General features: G+C 46.4%; 1 protein-coding gene across 1 annotated transcript in view; it reads right to left on the bottom strand.

Moving 5' to 3' along the window:
• The window catches only part of NRK (Nik related kinase), a 126,928-nt gene extending 112,426 nt beyond the window's left edge, over positions 1-14,502 (bottom strand). The window contains exons 1-2 of the mRNA XM_054039718.1: positions 14,106-14,502; positions 6,841-6,906 (exon numbers count right to left, since the gene is read on the bottom strand). Coding sequence (XP_053895693.1) covers positions 6,841-6,906; positions 14,106-14,162 — 123 coding nt within the window. The 5' untranslated portion in view covers positions 14,163-14,502. The remainder of the gene's footprint in view (positions 1-6,840; positions 6,907-14,105) is intronic.
• Positions 14,503-22,490: the final 7,988 nt, after the last annotated feature.

Raw genomic sequence — 22,490 nt, forward strand, 5'->3', positions numbered from 1 at the left:
TTAAACAATTGTTTAAGAGAAGCCAAAAAGTCACATGTATGTTTCACGACACCACCTGCTACTGTACATTACTATTATAGTAGCTCATCACTCATGCCAACGTTGAAGAGTGGTTCAATTCCAAAAAGCAGCTGTGTAAAAATAATCCTTTCTTGCTCAGCAGATCTGCTCCTTGTATGTATTCAGAGTCACCCGTGATCAGAGTAGAGATAAAAGCAAGTTTTTATTGGTGTTTTCGCTCCCGTTTGTCCTGAAGAACCAACGAAGCTACAGGAGAGTGAGCTGCAGTCCATCCTCCACCGAATTGTTGACTCTGGGTATGTCCATACTGCAGTTGGAAGAGTGATGGCAGCATTTGTAGATTTACCCAAGCTCGCTTTAACCTAGCCATCTCGGGTTTCAATAGCAGTGAAGCAGCAGCATGGACTTGCTGGCCAGGTACTAGCCCAGTGTCCCAGGCAGGCTTGTATAGTTCATTCTGAAGCCCATGTTGCCACAGCATCACTACTATTGGTACCCATGCTAGCTAGATTAAAGCTAGCTTGGGAATGCCTGTGATAGCAGTGTAAACCGTACCCAGAGTATCAACCCATTTACTCATTTAGATTTAAGCAGCCAAAAGAGAACATCCATCCTAAGCTCTAGGAGTCCTTGTCATTGATTACCCACGCACTCCTTATCCACCAGTGCAACACAAAACAGTGACAACCCTTCGTGGGTGCCGACTCCGTGGGTGCTCTGGGCCACCAATCAGCTGTTCAGTGGGGCTGCCGATCAGCTATTTGGCAGCTGGTTGGAGGCGCCTGGGGAAGGGCAGAGAGCGTGGGCAGCGGGGGGGCCTTAGGGGAGGGGGTGGATCAGGGGTGGGAAGCGGTAGGTGGAGTGAGGGAGAGGCCTCAGGGCAGAGCAGCAATGGGGAAATATAAAAGTAAGCACCCGTGCAACCCCTCCACAATTTACCACCAGCCTGCAAGCAGATATTCCAAAACAAGATCGCCCTGCCTAAAGGGATTCACTCCCCAGCCCCTGGCCTCAGCCCACTCTTCTGCATGATACCACCCCCAACAGTACAACGTCCTGGACATCACTCAGCACTGATTCACAGGAAAGAGTGCCACATACTGCCTCTCCTACACCATGTCCCGGAGCAGCTACGTAAACCTTAGTCAGCTCCCAACCAAGAAGTACTGGGCTCAAACTTGCGAGATGAAAGCCTGAGGTCATGTGGTTGCAGATTTAAAAGGAACTGAAATCAGAGTGTCACACTGATGGCCTACAACTCTCACTTCCTCCCTGGCTAGACTTATGCTTGTGCAGTGCACTAATATTCATCCAAATGGCTGCATTCTCTGCTCCGTCTGGGCGGCTGTATTGATCAGTAGCTTTTACAAAGCCTCGCTGGAGCTATACAGCATCTCCCCTGGAGATCAAGCCAAGTGCACCCAAATAGTGGGTTTGCTTGTTAATAAAAGAGTCAGAATATCAGGCATGACTATATCACCAATGGACTGAGTCACGCCTCCCCCTCCCATACTAGCGGCTCTCAAACTTTGGGGCAGGCCTCCCAAAGGAGGCCCGGGAATATGTCGAGAGAGGCACAAGAGCTGTGTGCTTTTTTTAAAGAGCTCTGGCTCTCAGTCCCAGGTGGCTGGGGCTCATGCAGACGGGTCATGCATACCCGGGAGGCGTGTGAACCCCCGCCTTTCGGGGAGGTGAGCCCCTGGCCCCACCCCTTCTGCCTAACCTTTCCACCCCTCTTGCCTGCCAGAGTCCCGAGAGCCCACCACTGCGGCCAGAGGAGTGCCAGCCAAACTGCCAGATGGCCTGCCCTAGCTGCGCTGGCTGGCCCGAGCACCAGCCGGCCAGCCCTGAGCACAGGTCTGACCCGGAGTACCGACCCGACCCCTGGGTCAGCCTGAGCTGCCCCTGGGCGCCGGCCGGCCTGAGCCGCATGCTGGCCCGAGCCACCCCAGACCACCCCAAACCCCGAGCTCCAGCCGCTGGCCCGAGCTGAGCCCCCACTACCTTTGGGGGAGAGGGGAAGCGAGGGCGGGGCCTCAGGGCGGAGCATGGGCGAGGGTTCGAGGAGGCTTAGCCTTGGGTTAGAGGAGGCTTAGCCTCCCCTGGCCTATGATACCCGCTGCCCATGAGGCCAGCCAGAGCCCCGGCACCCAGGCTCGGGCTCTCCTTCCCACCTCCCCCAACCAATCCCACCTCATCTAGAGGTGGGGTTCTGGCTGTCAGCCCCGGGTGACAGCAGCAGTGCAGAAATAAGGGTGGCAATGGGGTCCTAAGTCTGCTGTTTAAAGTAATATTGACAAATATCACTTTTCACATTGCCACCCTCACTTCTGCGCTGCTGCTGGCGCCATGCTGCCGGCAGAGCTGAGAGGCAGTATATGTACTTGGGGGGCGGGGGCGTAAATGACTACAGACACAAAGACGAGGGGGCCAATCAAATAAGTTTGAGAACCACTGCTATAGGCTAACCTGTGACACACACAGACATATCTCTACTTGAGGGTGGTCAAAGTACCCAATCCCAGGAGGAGTTCTGAGCGGCTTTGCGTTGCAAGCTAGGACAATGACTTCCAAAGCTGCAGGGAATCTCGGCCACGCTTTAAGGGGGTGCAGGATGGAATTCCCTCCACAGGGAGCCAGCTCTGTTGGTTTGTGCAGAAGGGGTCCAGGAAAGGTGCCTTTAACCTCACCTCACCTCTTTATATGCTTCACAGAGACTGGCACCACTCCCCCTGCACTCCCTAAGCACAAGGGCTTTCCATTGTGCCAGTCAGCCCATGCACAAGGGAAGCTCCTTACATCTCCTCTATCCCATGCAAACCTGTGTACAGGGACTGGACACCATCGCTCTCTCTGTGTTTAAAACCTGAGGAGGCACAGTTGAATGAAAGGGTAACGGTGAACCTTTTTATGGGACGTTAAATTTGCTACGCTCGCTGACCATCATCAGTGTTGTCAACTCTCCCCATTTTATCATGAGTCACGTGATATCTGTTTTTTCTTAATGCCTCTGCTCATGGAGTCACGTGATTTCATAAGAATCTCAGCTGTCATTCAAAAAACCCAAACCCAAACCTATGTTTCTAGCCATTATGGCTGAAGATAAAAGCATGAAAATGTGAAACCCAAAGCCTAAAAAAATTTAAAAGGAAAATAAAAAGAACCCCAAATATATCATTTTATAAAACTCTGATTATTTCTATGCCAAACTCATGATTTTGTGTGTCTGACTCATGATTTTTGAATGTTTGAGGTTGCCAATATTGGGATCTGCAAACCTGATCCCCCCCCATATGTTGTTTGAATCTGTACTCCTCTAGCTTTTATTCACTTAAAGCATACAGATCCTATCATTAAAACTGTTCTGTGCAGCTCTAATGTTATTGTGGGCCAACTACATATGTAGACTGGTGTTTCTGTTACAATCTTTGCTTTATAGTGGCTTTATAACTTCCGTTTTAATTGGCAAAGAGCTGAAACTGGGTCTACAACATTCCAGTGATTAGATATCATTTTTTCCTCTCAGAAAGTCTGTTAAGTAGCTTTTTCTATGTAATGATGAACCTCTAATTTTGTTTTTACAGAGTTGCATTCTTTAAAAAAAAAAACACAGTATAACAATTCTGATTTTCTAGATCCAACTGGTCTGCTTAGTTACTTTGGATACAGTTTGTTGAGCCGGAGTTGTGTTTTAGGTTGTTTATGTGTATATTTAGCTATTTTTGTATGTATGGAAGATATTGCTGCCTTTGGAGAATCAATACATGCTCCTATGACATAATTAAGTATTTGGATAGCTGGGATTACTTTCTGACTAAAATATTTATGATCACAAGCTAAAAAATGACGCCAGCATCCACTAACCCGTCTCTATTAGTCCCAGCTAACTACAAATCAAAAACAAATTATACACCAGAATAAAATACGTAAATACCATAAAACCCCCGAGTTTGCAAGATGTCTGCAAACAGATTGTATTTTAACAAATTTGTTTAATATTCAAAATGTTTCAATAAATGGCTTTTACCAACACATTTGAGCACAGGAGTATGTGACGACAACTCAAACTGAGTATTCAGATGATTACTCAATATTTGGAATTTGCTAGAAGCTTTGTGTCTGGGTCACCTAAATCACATCATATTGTTTACGCTCCTTGACTGGAAGACTTAACTTTACACTTTCGCCAAGAGCCACTTGTATTTCTTGATTAAACAGATCTTTGTCAATGGGCCCCAAATTCAGTGGTCAGAAATATTTATATGAAGGAAACATTAGTGGTAAGAATGTTCACAGACAGCCAAAAATTAAGCAATGCAAAATAGGCTGAATTGAAAGCAGCATTCTTGTTCAGTTTACTCACAAACAGGCCTTTAAAAAAAACCTGGTATTGCGTTGCTATCTTAGCATTTGAAGGGCCGGACTCTGATCTCAGTTACATCCAAATCTGTCCCTAGCTTGCAGATTTGAAAAGCCCTAACAAATTATTACAACAAAGTTGGTTTTATTGTCCTATTAACTTTGGCCTTATTTAAATTCTTATGCTGCTGTGATTATTTTCCATTCCCAGATATCTAAACTGACCACTTACTGTTTGGTCACTGGTGCTTGGAAGTGTTACCCAATCATATTCATCCTTGTACCATACATTCCACCAAATACAAGGCTCTCCTTCATTCCCATGAACAAATGCCTCAGGCACTACCCTTAATTAGTATTATCAACATTTCTTACATGCTTTTGCACTTAGATTTTAACATTCAACTAAACCATATGATCTCTCAAAACTTTTTTCTTTTTCAGTAAATAAACTGAACTATGTTTTTCCTTCCTGTTTTTAGGGTGATTAAGGAGCAGCTGATTAACTCCAACCCCAAAAAATCCTTAAAAGAGTATCCAGATAGAAATAATTCTCTCTTTGTCATGCATGGGTTTATTTTAAATTATGAAGGGAAATGATGTAGCAGGCAGCAGCAATCTTCATTTTTGCAGGCAGAAATTCTGTCCTCCATAAAACCCATGCAACCCCACTGATTTCACAGGCCCTAAATTTGGCTTCTGATTTGCCTACTGGAACTCTGAATTTTCTACTTTTGACTTCATAATCCTTGCCGCAGCCACTGAGTGCATTGTAACAAACAAGTGAGATTTAACAACTGCAGCAGATGGAAAGTTATGATAAAAATGTCAAATAAAAAAAATGCAGGATGGGAAGGCAAAAAATACAGTATTTCAGCAGAACTGTCTCTACAGACAAGGTGTCCCAGGCTTGTCCATAAGGTATCTATGGATCTTTAAAACCTCAAAGGGAGACCAAAATGTGGAACCAGTTGTTTCTTATTAAACACTAACATACATTTGAGAATTATGTATCTTGGGCATCTTGAGGAATGATAAGTGCTATCCACAAAGGAGGTTCACAGCCTCTTACTAGTGGAGACCCTCCCCTACACCTGACCCCCTCATCGCTATGGATAAGCTGAAGGAGAACCCAAGTCTCCATGACCAGATCCTGCTACAATAGATGCCCCCTCCCCGTGTCCATTTTTTCCTTCTTTTCCTGCCTTTGATCCTTCTTCCTTTTCCTCTTGTTTTTTCTATTTCTCGTTGCCTGTGTATTCATAGACACATATATTCCTTGTCTAGCTTGTTATTCTGTTGCGGCTTCCCTTCACTTTTCCCCGCTAACCAGAAGACTGCACACTGGTTGGAGTGGGAGAGTCCACTGGTGGATGGACAGAGCAGGGTTACATATGCCCTCAAAGCTGAATGAGTGCTGCAGGAGAAGAGAAGCCTATGCTAGTGGGATACAGCCTGAGCCTGAATTCTCTATATGTGACCTTGTCCGGTGGCCAACTGCATTACACTGCAAGGAGCAGGGATAGATGAAAGTGGCTTCCAAAGAGTAGCTCATCACATTATCCACTGCTGCGGGAGCTTGTTTCTGATGGGAATTGTGGGAGATCCAAGGTTAAGGAGCTTTCTCCATTGCTGTGGCCTCTCTCACCTGCCCTGTGCTCTCCTTGGACTAATCTTGTGTCATGGACCCTCCTCCATTTCCCTTCTCCAGGTGGGAAACACTGATCTAAATTCCCTATATATTTTCTCTATTTCTCCTTTTCCGATCATTCCTAAATAAGGCCTCGTGACTGAAAGACCCCAAATCCACTTCTTTAGACCAGCTGACACCGATTCCCATCTTAAGTCAAACTGTGTATCGCGTAGTTTGCCCAGCATTGTATAGCACGTTCATGTTGTGCTTGGTGAATTATCCGTTGACATAACCAATTGATTGGTAGTTCTGCCCTAGTGTCCCAGCAATGAACTGTAGCAACGGGAAGAGTCAGATACTTGTCAGCCCTCCTGAAGAGCATGGCTAAGTAATTCACTCATGCCAGCTCCCTATAGTGCACAGCTATTTTTGTGAATATTTTTCCGTGTCCTCTCCCCCAAAGAAGGCACTCTACCGGATCTAGTTATTTCTCATGTTAAAATGTTCTCACTATATTTGCACTGTACCTGCAATCTATGGAAAATATTTTTAGTGTGAAAATGACAAGAGGGAGAGACCAGGGTGGTGGAAATCAGCGTGAGGGCCATCATGGAAAGCTGCCCACGAAAACGTGGAAGTGTCACTGGAGGAAAAAGCACACAATTTCACAGCTGCCACTATTCAGGATCGGGCACAAACAGTTATGCAGAGAGACAAAGCAAGCTATTATTGTAACAACCACTCCCACATCTTATATGTTTCCTGTTCTTTGCTATAGGGCAACAGTTATAGCAGGAAAGACATAGTAAATTAAAAAGGCATCAAACCTTATAGACTTGTCCATATGTCCCGTTTCCAACTACTTGCACCAGTTCAAATATCCCTGCTGGATCCTGTAAAAAGTACAGTAAATACTGTTATTCATAGCAAAGCTGTTACTCACTTTTCAAAGGGATCACTACTGTTCACAAACAGAATGCAAAAAGTCCAACACGCTTTCTTGTAATCATTTATATTACAAATAGAGAGAATAATAAAACAACTAAATAGTAATACAATCATCAATAGTAAAATATGATGAACTTCTATTACAATTTTCAGCCATGCCTCTAAAAACACTATATAAATCTTAGCCAGTGAAAGTTCAAATACACCAATATCATAGATAAATGCATAGAAGTACATAGAAGTTACATGACTTTCCCATGGTCACATGAAAATTTAGTAGCAGAGGCAGGAATAGAACCCAGAAGTCCCAAGTCTAACCACTGAACCTATCTAGAGGATGAATTTGGACATCTCTTTTCTGTCATGAAATAATTAGTGTTCTACAGAAAGAACGAACAAAAGTTACAAAATGTCCTATAACTCATTTGTGTTTGATTTAGATCTATCCTTACCAAAACAATCATAATATGAAGTCTACATCTAAAATGCACAGTCTCATTTTGCAAAGGTGGACTGGAAGACAGGGAATAAAGAGCTTTTTGTCTCAACATCATGGGTTTGAATCCAGACTTGATTGCTGTTAACTACGACCAACTGCCATGTAACAGAGGACCAAGGGCCTATGTGAAATAAGCTAGTACAATTCCATTAAAACCCACCCTTGTCCACAAGGATGAAGTTGAGATCTATCTTGTATCATTTCTCAAGTAGCAAGAGTACTCTGCAGAAGAGTATGGACAAGTAAACATCTACTCCTGCAACTCAGCATGTTAAGAAATCTGTTGTTTCAGTTAAAACTCACTTGAGAGATTTATATAAAACCATTAAGAACTCAAGAGACCAGTTTCTTGGTAGCTGACTGAGCAATTTATCACTCTAGTGCATTTCTTTGGAGGATATCATTGAGAAGTTTGTATGAAATATTATTAATTCCGTGAATCCGTTACTCACCATCTGTTTTAGCTATCTATCATGTCGGGTGATATCTTTGGGTACCACTGAGGGATGTGCTATAGAATCACATAATTCACTCAGAAGTCCAGTTTCTGTGACGCTGGCTGGAAAAGGCCGTCATTTATCACAGAAAAAAATGTTTATCTGGTTGAAGATTATTTGTTGAGTAAATTTTTTTTTTTTTTTTTTTTTTGCACAGAAACTGTCCACCTAGGGATTGATCCAACACACTTTGCCTAATCCCCACCCTGAAATAAACAAGAGTTTTCTGCATAAATGAAACCAGATTAGGCTTTTTGTCAGCAGAGTGTCCTGATCAGCGTGCAATAGATTTCATCGCGAGAACAATGTAACAGAGACTTCTACAATTGCATTACTGCGCAGTTATTCCAAAGTCAAATAGCTCCGGAAGTGGCAAAAGCACAAGTCCTCCTCATAGCCGTGAATGTCTATTTTTATCTTGCTTGGCTTCTCTGTGTTCCCGGACAGTAAATCTGAACGCACGCATCTTCAGTCCTTTGTAGTTAGATGGTTTTTAATTGTGTCCTTCCCAGATCTCCAACTGTCTGTAGATTTGTTTTATTTAACTAACAAGATGGAACCAGCTCAGACTGACTTTTCACTTATGCACATGCTCGGGAGAAAGGCACAAGGAAATATATTGAAATTAGCAGAGCAATTACACATAAGACGCTAGGGCACAGTTTGAGTTTATCCTTTCTTGATTTCGGTATCGATTCTGAAGTTTCTTACGCATACCAAAATCAATGGAACTATTCATGTGCAAAAAGTTAGGAAAGCACATAAAAGGCTTTGCAGGAGTGGAGCCCTTGTATGGTGCTTCATTTCCATTGGTCTGGGATCTAATTAGCTGTGCTCTTTCTTTCAATTATGTTAGAGCCAGCAATAAGGTGAAAATCAAATTAAGCCAAGGTCAAAGTCAGGAGCAAAGAATGGGCCTGGCAGCTATAAGTGGTCCACACTGTTGCCTGGACACTTCCTGGAACACCCCTTGGGTTTATATAGGACAGGGAGCCAATCAGGAGCCATGAAGCTGGTGCCTGTCAGACCCCTTGAGACAGGACTTCCCATGGTCCATGCCCACAGTGGGTCATGGGCAGCAAGCTGGTTACAGCAGTGGCTGACTGGCACCATGGAGATGCCAAGTGCCTGGAAGCTCTGCAGACCTGGGTTCTAGACTCGTGGGGCCTTACAGTTGGGCAGCATAAGCGCTACCCCCAGTGCTGAGCTGTGGTTGCTAGGCAGTCCAATCAAATATTCAGACACCCTCCCTGGAATTTTTCCGCATTAGAGCTCCTTTGTGGAATGTGCACTATAGCAGTGTTTCTCAAATGCAGCCACCGTGGCCACGTGTGGCCAACACAGGCTTTTCTTGTGGCCACAGCCTCCTGGAAGATGGTGGTAGGGAGAAAAGCAGTGGTTCTTCCCCCAGGGCCCCCAGCAGTGTTTGGGCCCTGCTCCTCCCCTCCCACAGAGACACAAAAAGCTGGAGGAGCAGGCAGCCAGCGAATTCCCCACCTTTCGGGGGGCGGTAAGGTTGGGCTTCAGCCCTGGGGTGGCAGATGGCAGGCTCCAGCCATGGGGCTTTGGGCTCCGTTCCCCAGCCATGCGGTGGCGGGCTCTGGCCCAGAGCTCACCCACCGTCCCCCCAATCACTGCTGGCCCCCACTGCCTCCCCTAGTGCCCCGTCACCCCCGGCCTCCACTGCCTTCCTACCCACCTCCCCATTCAGGACTTAATTTGTCCCCAGGCTTGCCTGGGCTGAGTAAGTCTGCTGTGAAAAGTGATATTTGTTGGTATACTAATCCACCTCTACCCCGATATAACGCTGTCCTCGGGAGCCAAAAAATCTTTATAGGTGAAACCACGTTATATTGAACTTGCTTTGATCCGCCGGAGTGCGCAGCCCCGCCCCCCCCCCCCGCCCTCCCGGAGCACTGCTTTACCGCGTTATATCCGAATTCGTGTTATATCGGGTCGCATTATGTCGGGATAGAGGTGTATCACTTTTCACAGCAGCTTAATAGCTAGCAAGTCTTAAAGGAAAAGCAACCAAAAAAGCAAAAGACACAAGAAAAAAAGACAACATGCAAAGCACCTTATTTGTGTTTCTATTCTGTTTAGGTCCAGTAAAGCATAGAGACAACTGTACTTTATTTTTATTATTGAGTCTACAAAAAAAAACAACAACCCTACATATGTAAATTACTATGATTTGGGCATGTCTATGTGCATATTTATTTGTTTTCCCCAAAGTTAATTAAGTATTTTAGGAAAAATTGTCAGAGCGGCACCAGCAAGTGTTGGTGGCCGCACTCTGAGGCCACCAAAATTTTTGTTGTGTGAACCCCTGCACTACAGAGTCCTAGAGCAATTGCCCCACCCATGGATCTTTCTCTGGAAGATGGTGGTGATAAATTAGCTGTTGTGAATGGCACACAACAATGTGGATGAAAAGAAGTTTAATTTCTCATTAAGTTCATGCACCCAATACCTCAATGGTAAAATCAGCTCTGCCTATAATAGGGTGAGAGGAAAGAAGTTCACTGTTTATGCAAATGAACCTATGCAGGGTTTATCTGCCTCAAAACCAGCTTTATCAACCCATTTAGCCTACTACCCCCCACCCTCTCCAGATCTGTTTGTGAAAATGTTGAGTACATTAGGAAAAACCTACACAACTAGCTATTGGCTTCCACCATTTAAATGAATGCCAACAGTAGATCAGATATAACAAAAAAAACCTGTCTACCACCTTTAGTAGCCAATTCAATTTTCTTGTCTCAAGTCTCCAAAGAAAGGACTATAGCCAATAGGCTTGACCATCTCTCTTCTTTTAATCAATGCACAGTATTAAACTGGGCCTTGCTGGTGTCACAAATGCTGGGATCTGTGTACTGTCCTTGTCTGGTTGGACATGAGCACTGCATCCTCAGCTGGCACACTATGGTTAAGTCCTCACACTGGGCCAAGTTCTTAATTATCTCAGAGGTAGGAATCATCTTTGATGTAGTGCTTCCTCTCAGCGAACATTTTAAAACTCCATAGCCCGTATAACCCTTCACCACCTACCCAACTGCCAAGTGGCTACATTTCCTTTGACCAATGCCAGAATTCTGACCCAAACATTCATCACTTTGAGGTTAATTACTGTAATGCCCTGTACCATATGCTGGTCTTCTTGCTTTCCTTTATCATCTGCAGAGTGTTCAAAAGGCAACAGCAAGACTGCTGACCTAGATGCCACCTGGGCAACATATTACCCATCTACAGGGTGGCATGCCAAATGCTGCACACAACAGGATACCGACTGAAATACACTTTTCATGGATTCTGCAGCCAGGCAAGAGAAAAGAGTTTGCAGCTCTGATTTTTCTGCTGGGCCTCTGTCCCTATTTACAGGAGCAAAAAATCAAAAGGCATTTTAGCCCTCTGGTTGCCCTTATGAAACGAGCAACCCATAAATTTACACCGTTAGATCACCAGGGCAGCACAGGGTAATAATCTGGTTTGGAAGCCAAAGAGCAGCACAACTCCACCCTGATGCTCCCTGAACTTTTGGAATGTATGGGCCAGACCACCTCTTCCCATGGGAGGAGGGGGCCCGGGAGGAGGACATCTCTGTGAGGATCCCCTCATACCATCCCACTGGAGGAGGTGGGGCTAACACCCAGGGAACTAATGCCATGTGCCTCTGCACTGGTTCTGCCCTCAATTGGCTGCCTCCCTCACAACAATGCAATAGCATAGTTCCACACTACCTGGCATAGCTTTGGCCATGGCTGACCCAAGGAGAGGGCTTTGCAAAATAGGTACTATGACCCCAGATCAAATTTGTTTTCCCCTCCACTCAATTTCCATGGGGCTGGAAATTTGCTGGCCTCAGCCTGTCTCCACTCTTGCCTCCTGTGTGGACCCAAGACTGCAGCCTCTGCTGGGTCTGGGAAGCAGGGACTATGCTGTGGAGGTAGCTGAACACTGTCTTACATGTGGATCAAGGGGGCACTTTGGGACCCTTTAGTGTTTCCCTATTGAGGTCTAGACCTGCAGTATTCAGGATCTCTGGGGTAAAACCCTGTGGGAGATTTGCTGGCTTTGACACTGAAAGCCAGCAGGCTGCTTTACAAAGCTATTCTCCTTCCTGCTCACACAGGATTCTTATTTCTTTAACAAGATAAGACACATCCACTTAACTTCATCACTTTGTCTTACTCGTCCAAGTGTAGCTACATTTCAGGTTGAATTCTGGCTTTCCTGGCCATGACCGGGTCAGTGGGTCCTGTGCCATCATTGCAATCCCTACGATACTGCAGGCCTTTTATTTTTCCTGCCTCTTGTGTTTGGAACCCCCGCCATATGATTTCTGTGCAGGGTTTTCCAAACCCTCTTTTAAAGTCATTTTTAGAAAATATCTTGCTTTGGTTTCCCTGTTTGAGGCTGAAAGCACTTCGCCACAGTTCTACTAGTTTTTTCCTCTCCCTGGATAGGAAGGGTGCATTAGAAGAATAGCTGTGGCTGGACTGGCATGATATTTCCACTCATCTTTTTAAAAATCTAAGCTGGCCACCTAAGTTGCAACCGTGTTAACTCTTTGTGGGCATGAAATATGACCAGGATCGGTTTTATGGAGACAGAGCTGGTTTACATTAAAACCCTGGAAGTTGCAAGAGCAGGCACGATGCTAGTATTTATAATCAGCCATATTCATGTCAGCTTTGTTGGCCTTGCAAAAATAGGGGACACACACACACGCCCTATTTACCACACCCACCCTCTCCCCACACCTTTGCGGGATTAAAGTAATTCTTATTGAAGTCAATGGGAATTAGTTACTGGGGAAGGGGAAGGGGACAGTGATGAGATTGGAATAAAATAAAACAACATCTCTGGACCCTAAAATCCTGTTTATTTTATACCTGTGAGTCGACTTGAGTACAGTTATTGCAGGAGTAAGGTGAGGAGCATTCAATGTGGGTATGTGAGTACTTGGGGCTAAATTCTCTGCTGGTGGAACTGGGCACAGCGTCATTGACTTCAATAGCGTTTCACCCATTTGCACCATCAGAACATGTGGTCCTCGGTGTGCATTTTAGAGATATTTACAGAGACGGGGTGAAATCCTGTTTGTCTTACTCTGCAAGGAGTCCAGTCCCCCTAAAGGTCAGTCATGCAAGGAAGACTGGGCCCACAGTTTGCACAGCCCAGGCCATCTTTACATAGCTTTAAACAGCTCGCAGGCAACCTTAGTAGTGACACCTACCTTGAAAAGGTCAGGCAGGCATCAGTTATTTTGTCCTTAAAGATGCACCGCACAGACTCCACCTAGCTGCTCCTTTTGCAATAGTCAGCAGTGACTTGTACTCATCAGGGGGAAAACTATCTCCCAACTAAAACTAAAACTCTGTAAGGCTGGGAATCCTTTGTCAATCACAGCTTAAAACCAGATGCTGTCAAATCAAGGATCTGCCAGAATAATACAGAGGAAGAAAACACATTGGGTGGGTCATGAAGGGCAACAGCAGCAGAGAGGCTGAAAATCGCTTTCTAAACACCTCAGCGGGGACACTGAAGCACACTATCACCCTGCCCAGAAAAACAGCACCAGGAATGACTGAAGCAGCCTTGACAAGTTTCAGAGTAACAGCCGTGTTAGTCTGTATCCGCAAAAAGAAGAACAGGAGTACTTGTGGCACCTTAGAGACTAACAAATTTATTAGAGCATAAGCTTTCGTGGACTACGAAAGCTTATGCTCTAATAAATTTGTTAGTCTTTAAGGTGCCACAAGTACTCCTGTTCTTCTTGAAGCAGCCTTGAGGCTTCTCCTCCAGAGAGGAGAAGGAGGAAACATTCGCGCAAGCTGAAACCAGAAGCAACAGGGGACTGGGCAAGATCAAGGCTTGGGTCTGCTCCCGGCGCTGCGAATGCCCCCAGAGGAATGCAGGGGCATGGACCTGGCGGGGGGAGAAAAGCCCAGCTAAGCACGACTCAGTTCAGGCCACACTGGCTAGGCATGGACCGGGTCAGCCAAAGCAGCTGGGCATGGGCTCAACACGGGTTAGGCAGGGCAGATGAACCCAGCCAGGCTCAGATGGGTCCAGCCCGGCCAGATCTGCCTCAGCTCCGCTCCCCCATGTCCCAGCCCTGGCTAAAGCCAGAGGTGCCACTTACCCTGAGCGCTGCCAGGTCGATGTTGTCCAGGCTCTTGGCCGTGTAGTCCCTGGCCATGATCCCGGGAAACTTCACCAGGCTGGAGTCGGTGGCTGTGCAGGAGAAGCCGCCGCTGGGGCAGGCGTTTCTCGCTGGGGGGTGAGGGGCGCTGCACGGGTGGAGTGGATGTTATTTATTGCTTTTTGCAGAGCTAACGGTCTCGACCTAGCTCAGCCCTTGTCAGCGGGTCCGTCCATGGCTGCGAGCTGTCTGTCTGTGTGACAAACACAGGAAGCTTGACATGCAAGCAGCAGGCACCGCCGGGAAATCCTCCCCAGTCAGAGGGCGAGGAAACAGCCCCGGAGCCGAGTTTCTTTGAAGAAAAACAACTTTTGCAGAGACATTTCCTCGGGAAAGTTTGCAAGGAAGTGACGTGCCCGAGGGGGTTTGGATGCAGCAGCTGCGGCCAGAGCGGAGCCGGACTGGGGAGGGAGGGGCAGGGAATTGATTAGGGGGAAAGGTAACGAGCTGGAGCCGGCAGACCCAGGCGAGCTGCTCCCCGTGCACCCAGCCACTCCGGAGCCCAGCGCGTCCCGGGACAAAACCCGGCAGCTGGATCCAGCCCCCCAACGTCTCCACTTAGGCGTTAGACTATGGGGAACATGGGGCTGGACCCAGCAGGTGTCAGACCCAGCAGATCCCGGGTCACCTGTTTGCTCTGCTTTTTTTTCCTTTCTCCTCTCGAGTTTCTCCAGAGTCAGCCAATGTCTGTTTGCTGGAGGAGCTCTTCTCCTCCGAGCCAGAGCCCGACAGCTTCCAGATGGGAGCTTTCTGTATTGCTCTGCTGGCAGAGTTAGGTATTGGGCATAGGTGCTGCCGCACCCCCTGGCTTCAAGTGGTTTCCATTATATTCAGGGTTTACAGTTTGGTTCCATGGCTCTCAGCACCCCTAATATACAAATTGCTCCAGCGCCCCTGGTTTTGAGGGTTACCCCTCCCCCATCCCTTTCTTCCTGATCTCTGGACAGCTTCTGCTATTTTGGAGGGGTCTGTAGGATCTTCTCCCTTTCTTTTGCCAGCTTGACAGACCTAGGGTATGTCTACACTGCAAAACAAACAGAAAAAATCTCCGCGGCGGCGAGTCTCAGAGCCTGGGTGTACAGACTTGCAGGGCTTGCGCTACCGGGGTACAAACACCGGTACATTCCCCTTTGGCCTGGAGCTGGCAAGGGGGGTTGGGTCGCAGTTAGGGCGACCAGACAGCAAGTGTGAAAAATCAGGACAGGGGGTGGGAGGTAATAGGAGCCTATATAACCAAAAGACCCAAAAATCGGGACTGTTCCTATAAAATCGGGACATCTGGTCACCCTAGTCTCGCAGCCCAAGCCAGGACATCCACACTGCTATTTTTAGCCTGCTGCAGGGATGGAGGGTTCAGGGTAAAGGTACCTCCAGAGACTCAAATCCGAGGACCGAGTCACATCTCTTCCTCACAAGCAGGTCGTGTCTTCACTACAGAATCAAGTGGAGTTACCTAACCCCAGTTAATGCCTCGCCTCTCGCGTTAGCCTCGCTCCAATAAGAGCGGCCACACTGTGAAATAACTCTGGAACTGCACCGAAGCGATGGTGAGAGCAGTAGCAGGTACCCCTGCCAGGCTAGCTAACTCTGTTAGAAGCACCACCGTCCTCGAGTGAAGGGGTTGCTTGTGGACAGGACCCGAGATGCGCAACCCTCAGGTTATAACTAGACTTAACTCGGCAGTGAAGATAAAGGACGGGGATTCACCCTGGGAGGGACTGACCAGCACCCAACAAAGGAGGGTTGAGAGATAGGGCTTGCAAGTGATGTCATCACTCCCTTTCCCAGATTCCATGGAAGCCCCTCTGGCAAACTGGGCAGGGGCAGGCCATCTGTTTGTAGGCAGGGGCACCCAGCTGCGGGCTTTGAGGTAGGGGCATCCATCCATGGGCTTTGCTTTCTGCTGCAATCTATGCTGGCAAGCCTGAAGAGATTGCAAGGGCATCTCACGTGGAATTGAATGCAGTGCTTTGCACCATTAACGCCTGCATTTCTTGGCTCATGGTGGATTTGTTGTTATTATTAATCATGTTTGTTATGGTAGTGCCTCAGGGTCAACCAAGAATGGGGCCTCATTGTGCTAGGTGTTGTAGCAGACAGTCCTTGCCCCAAAGAATTTACAATCTAAACAGTTAAGACAGACACAAGGTGGGGGAGGACGAGGACACACAGCGGAGAGAACAATGTGATGGCAGCACGTGGCATGTTATTTCCATGATTTTTGGGGGGTGGATTTAGGAGGGGAATCAGTTAAATGGAAAGAAAAGGGAAAGGCAGGGGGTGAGCGGGACAGGGCAGGGGAGAAGAGGGTGTTCAGTGAAGCTGACAAGGTGAGGTGGCTGTGAGGGAGGGGGCAGGTTGGAGCAAAGAGCCGATCAGCAAAACAGAGAAGCCAGAGAACATTTCCTCAGCAGTGAGTGGCATATTCCAGGGTCCCTGCTTCGGCTGGTTCGGTCCCTACTGGCTGGAAACTCTGCCTGGCTCCTTTCTGCAATTTCTGCCCCTCCCCCTGATACCGTAGCGGGGTGGGGGGATGCACCACCTGAATCCCAGTGCCCCCAGAGTGTGGGGGAGGTCTCCCCTGCACAGTTCTGGGTCCAGGGCTGCTGAGGGAGGGGTGGCCCCCGCTGGGCCCATTTACCTCCTCCCCACAGTGCAGCAATCCTTGCGTGGGCTGCTCTGTTCTTACCAGCTGGAGTCTCTTATGTTGGGCCCAGGCAATCAATGGCCATGCGGCCGAGGAGCATAGCCCACAGAGCATTACCAAATGTTATTTATTGCTTCTTATTTGGGTGCCCCTCTGTACAGGCACTCCGGTCCTGCCCTCGGTATAGCTGCCCTGAAATTGACAATGTATCCTGGGAAAAGCCACCCGCCCTCTGTCCTGTGTGGGACAGAAATCTCTGCCCCCACCACCATCAGGAGATGATATTGCGGTAGAATGCCTGCTAACTGGGAATACATATTAAGGCTCACATGGGAGGGAGTGATGGGCGCTTTGATTTTACTTAGAGAGAGAGAGAGAGAGAGAGCTCCAGCCACAGCAAAAGACGGGCAGACGCTTTCGAAAGTTCCCTTCAGTACAGCATGCAGATGCAGCTATGGAAGTTGTGGGACGCGCTGAGAATTTGGAGCTAGCCCTGCCAATGTTCACAGGAAGGGACAGCTTGGGTCACCACCCAGACTGATTTCAGCAGGGCAGTTCTACCTTCTGCAAGGTAGCTTCCAGTGTCCTGAAACAGCCGACCGCATCACACCACCACAATGCAGGCATTTGCCACCACAGAGTGGCACTCCCAGATATAGCAAGTCCAGCGACTCCACTACTGTGAGGGCTGAGCATAGTCTATCCTCCATGCCATCAGTCAATTCTTGGTCTCTTTTTTTCAAAATAGAAGTCTGGCCCCAGCTCTGAGTTGTCGGCGTTGATTGCTCTAGAGGCAGTGAGGTCACTGGACTGGTTGTACCCCAGAGGAAATCCCAGGCTGCCTCAGTGAAAAGTAAACTTGGAAGAGATTTAAAGAAAAACACATCAGTACATTGGCATATAATTTTAGAGCCCAAATTCCTTCCAGTGGGTTTCACTCCCTGTTATAGAGAATACATTCTGTGTTATAGCGGAGGAGGAGGGGAGAGGAGAAATCACACTGGGCAGAGAAGGATACATTAGACAGAGCTGCCCTTTGCTCCTGCAAAGCCCACAGCCCTTGGCCTCCCTGATTTGGGGTAACTAGCCATGCAAAGGAGGATTATTTGTCCTTTATCCTGGAAGGAAGGAAATTCCACCCCATTTTTAAGCCAGCCTGGTGCACGATAGTGAGATAATGGTGGAGAGGAATCGGTTACACTTTTAGGGCAGGATGGCAAAAATATATTTGGCAAGCTTGCAGTAAAGTGTTATGGCTAGCTCTCGGGATGGCATGTGATTACAAACTATGCTGCCCGTTACAAATCTGTTTTGCCCTGTAATTACAAATGCAGAAAGAACATAATGTACGACTGCATTGTTGTGGGATGGAAGAGATCTACATGCTGTGGGGCTTTCTGGTTTTCATACTTCAAGGCACAAGTCAAGGGAAATATATTGTATCCCCCAATAAACTCCTTGAACTTTAAAAATCATCCTTAGGACACCTTGGCCAGAATTTCACACTCTTTTACTTAGGAGTAAGCAGAGGTCCACTGGAAAAGGGGTTAGCTGGATTGAGATACCCATATCAGTTTTGAAATAGTCATTTTATAATCTTACATATGAAACCAAGTCAGAGTGTTTCAAATATCTGTTAGCACATGACTGTGGATGCAAGGCCCGTCATTGAGGGACAGAATGTTGAAATATAGTCCTTTAGCAATTTCCTCGAGAAGAAATGCTGATGCCTCATTTGACTTGAAAATGTTCGTTTAAAATAGTTCCCTGCAGTGTATGTTAACAGCGAAGCTGTCTCCAGCTTGCACACCCAGTTCCTCTGTATGCCAGCTGTCGGAGGGAAGTTATGGACTTAGGACTGGTTGTGGTAATCAGATCTTTGGTGTGTAAGTTTGTTCAAGGGGCTCAACTATGTCTGTTGATGACACAAAAGCCGCCAGCCCTTGTTCCTCTCACAGCTTGATTACTATATCTTTCTCCTCTCCTGCTTCTGCCCTCTTCCCCACCCTCTTCCAGTCTTTCCAAAACTCCACTGCTTAGGTCACCTCCCAGCACTCTGTGCCAGCCTGCCCTTTGAATCCTTTTACTGGATTCCTGTCCTCACCTGCCAGGCTTTATATAAATCTCACCTTAGCCTACATCTCTGCTGTCATCTCCTCCACTCTCCATCCTGCTCCCTGTGCCCCTCCCAATCCCCTAGCCATAGAGCCGTCTTTGTCTCCTTCTCTTCTCGGCGTCATACCTTCTTTCATGCTATTTCTCAACATGAGAGAGTCTCCCAGTTGTTGTCTGCGAAGTGTCCTCTCTCTCTGCCACCTTCTAAAACCTCCATAAAGACTCTCTTCTTTAATGGACCTTGTTTTCCTCCTGGATAATCTTTCCAAACATTTCTATCTCTGAACTGTTGCCTCATTGTTTGTCTTGTCTTTCACTGATTATCAGCCTGTTAGGGCAGGAAACATGTCTTACCACAAATGTACATAGTATTTTTACAAGGCAAAGAATGTTTTATAACTGATTAAGGATAACAGTAATAATTTATGGATGCTTCCTGTGTTCTGGCCTCCTACCAGCCGCTACCCCATAATCCTGCTTCTATAGACGTCAAAAGCAAAACTCTCATTGATTTCAATATTGCAGGATCAGGCTCTAAAAGGGACTTAGCAGTAATCCCAAGGACAGATAGTTCTTTCCATTTTCTTATCTCTACCTTTTCCACTGCCCTGCCCTAAGGAATATTTTTACTTAGACTGTAAGCTCTTTGGGGCAGAGCCTGTCTTTTTGTTCTATGCTTGTACAGCGCCGAGCACAACGGTCCCAGACTATGACTGGGCCTCGTAGGCATGACCACAATACAAATAAACATGAATTTTATCTTGCCTACTTCTAATTAATTTGGAACCATTGGGATCTATTGGTTCTTAAAATGTGGTCCATCAACATTTGCTGGTGATATATGGAGAGCAGGCTGGTCACACGGTGCTGGCTATCCTTCCTGGCTTCCAGCTGCTAACCATCAGTAAAATAAATTAAAATAGTTACTTTCTAACACTTCACCAAGTGATCAATTGCTGTCGTTGCCCCTGGTAGGTCATGTGATCACCAATGGCATAGAGATGGTCTCTATTAAGATGTGGTCCCACACTGTGAAAAAGTTTGGGAATGCTTGGAACATACAAGGCCTTTTATGGCTTCAGTCCTACTCAAATAGACTTCACAGGTTCAGGATTAGGCCCTATAAAAATGCCACTCAAACCTGTAATTCCAGTTAACCTGGACTAATTTTGCCGGTGAATTATACAGAATTCCTGTAATTCCATCAACCTGGATTTGCAGTAAAAAATGTTGGATTTGACCATTTTAGAGTACAGTGGAATTGAAAATTAATTCAGTATAAAACGTCAGGTAAAAAAAACCCAACATAAGCCCCAGAAAAAAGCCGTGTTTGCAATGTACAAGTAGAAAAACCAATCAATTATCAGGTGGATGTCCTTAAATCCTAGAGTGTTTCTATATGGAGTGTGCTTTCAGGGCCCATAGTCCACCCTCAGTTCCCATGCAGATTTGGCATTGATTTCAAGAATTAAGTACAGACCTTTGGTTGTACTGATCCTATTGAAAGTAAAATGAAACAGGTAAACATATTCACAGTTCCCACATGGAATACGGGTGAGTATCCTTGCCAGAAGGAAAATTTTAATGATGCAACAGCTTTGACTTTTTGGCTTGAGTTACAGACTGAGCGTGTATTTTAAGGCAGTTTTTGCATTTAAAAAATATAGATGGAAGGATGTCAGGCATCTATTCTGTCTGCTTGGCTCTTTTATGTGGCTTTACCCTGGATTTCAAACCCAGAACCGTCTGGTTGACAGATGAGAGAACTATCAGCTGGACTACGCTGACGTAGTGGGTTCACTCTAAAGTCTCATCCATCAGGGTACTCATCAGCCCACAGTGAAGTTACTGTAACAGCAGGATGTTGTTAAAGAGAGCTTATAGGCCAACAACACAAGAGTAACAACAGAAGTGGAACTAGCTGTTGAAAATTAAAAAGATAAATGCTTGAGTTAACATCAAGTGGGGATCATAACAGTGCATCTAATTCATAGGTGCTGTTACAATTGTACATGTATATGGGGTCACTGCTCGCACAAGTAGCTTTGTATGACCATTGCCTATGCACATATGCCATTCGCATGCACAACCGCAGCTACTGTGTGTGCATGTTACCACATGTACATTTTGCATATGTAATTGTACTCCCAGCTTGTTTAAAAGTCTGGTTCACCAGGTACAAAATTATTTGCAATATTTTTGTGAGAACTCCTGGGTGTGGTAGAAATGTCTTCCCCTGGTGCCACTACCATTGCCCTTCACCATGTTCCCCTTCCTTTAATCCCCTGACAATAGTAAAGGTCCTGCAAGAAGCACTGGGTTTTCAATGATGCCCATGCAGTCCCACTGCCTTCCTTATACTTACATAGGTAAAACTTCTTGGAATTTAGGAAGCAATTCGCTTGATAATGCCAAAGAAGGGACAGACTCCAGCTCATGGTTTGTCTCGTAGCTGTGTTGGCTTTGCAGGGCTCACAGCAGCAAAGGGTAGCTTGTTTTTATCTTGAATGCTAGCAGATCTTAACTCTGAATACAGAGAGGGGGCAGATCTGTTGAGTAAGAAAGTGCCATTTGTACATAGTCACTTTTCAGAGTGCAACCAGACTTACAAGCCCTAAATCCTTTATCTTCCAATTGCCAATCTGAGGTCTGTTTCTGCAGAAACAGGAACTGGCAGGGGTGCTCTCAGTCCCCACTGCTGACTCTGTACGCTGTTTCTGCTCCAGTCCCTGACCAAGCCTCGGAAGAGAGGGTCTCTGCTATCTTGTGTTATTGCTATTGTACTTTGCACTCTGCTTCTGCCTGAGGCGGCATGTCAGAATAACCCCCAAGTGATCAGTGAATCCAGTGTTACATCTCAGACTGCCAGTAAAGACATCAAGAAAATACATTAACCTTATGAACAATAAAAAAGTTTACAGGTTCCCTTTAGAATTACGTCAGTTGGAAAAAAAAAAAAAAAGCCACCATGGACAGTTGACTGCACGGCTGGAGTATATTGGTACAACCTTCTGTTCTCCTCCTGCAGCAAGGTACAAGCCACTGCAACCAAATCCACCAGGCCTGAGCACGAAGGTCTGTTAAAGAGCCATATTCATGCAAAGGATGTTTTGTCTTAAAAGGGAAATGCAAGTGTAAAGGGGGAAGAGGAACTTCCTTTGTTTCAACAAAGGAAATGCCATTGTACCTGAGACGCAGGGGGCTTAATCCCGAACTCCACTCCCTGGAACAGCTCCCACTGACTTCAGATCTGGACCCACTGTAATAATGATCACTGCCAGATGTGACACTTGCTAAAGGAAGAGTGTGTTCCAAACTGCTGCCTGGCTTGTTTCTTTTAGGCCTGGTTTACACTGGGATTTCAGTCACTGGCGTGTAGCTACAACGGAGCAAATCCTCGGGCAGATATGGCTTACCGCAGTGCACACTGCACTCTGCCAGTGTAAATCATGTCTGTACTAGGACCAGTGCAGCTTCTGAAATTCAGACACCAGAATATTCCTTCTAAAGTAACAGAGTCTTTTACTGAATTCACTCTGAAATGGTTTTTGAATATTAACTAG

This window comes from Malaclemys terrapin, chromosome 9, assembly GCF_027887155.1.
Source record: "Malaclemys terrapin pileata isolate rMalTer1 chromosome 9, rMalTer1.hap1, whole genome shotgun sequence".
In the NCBI taxonomy this organism is placed as follows: Eukaryota; Metazoa; Chordata; order Testudines; family Emydidae; genus Malaclemys; species Malaclemys terrapin.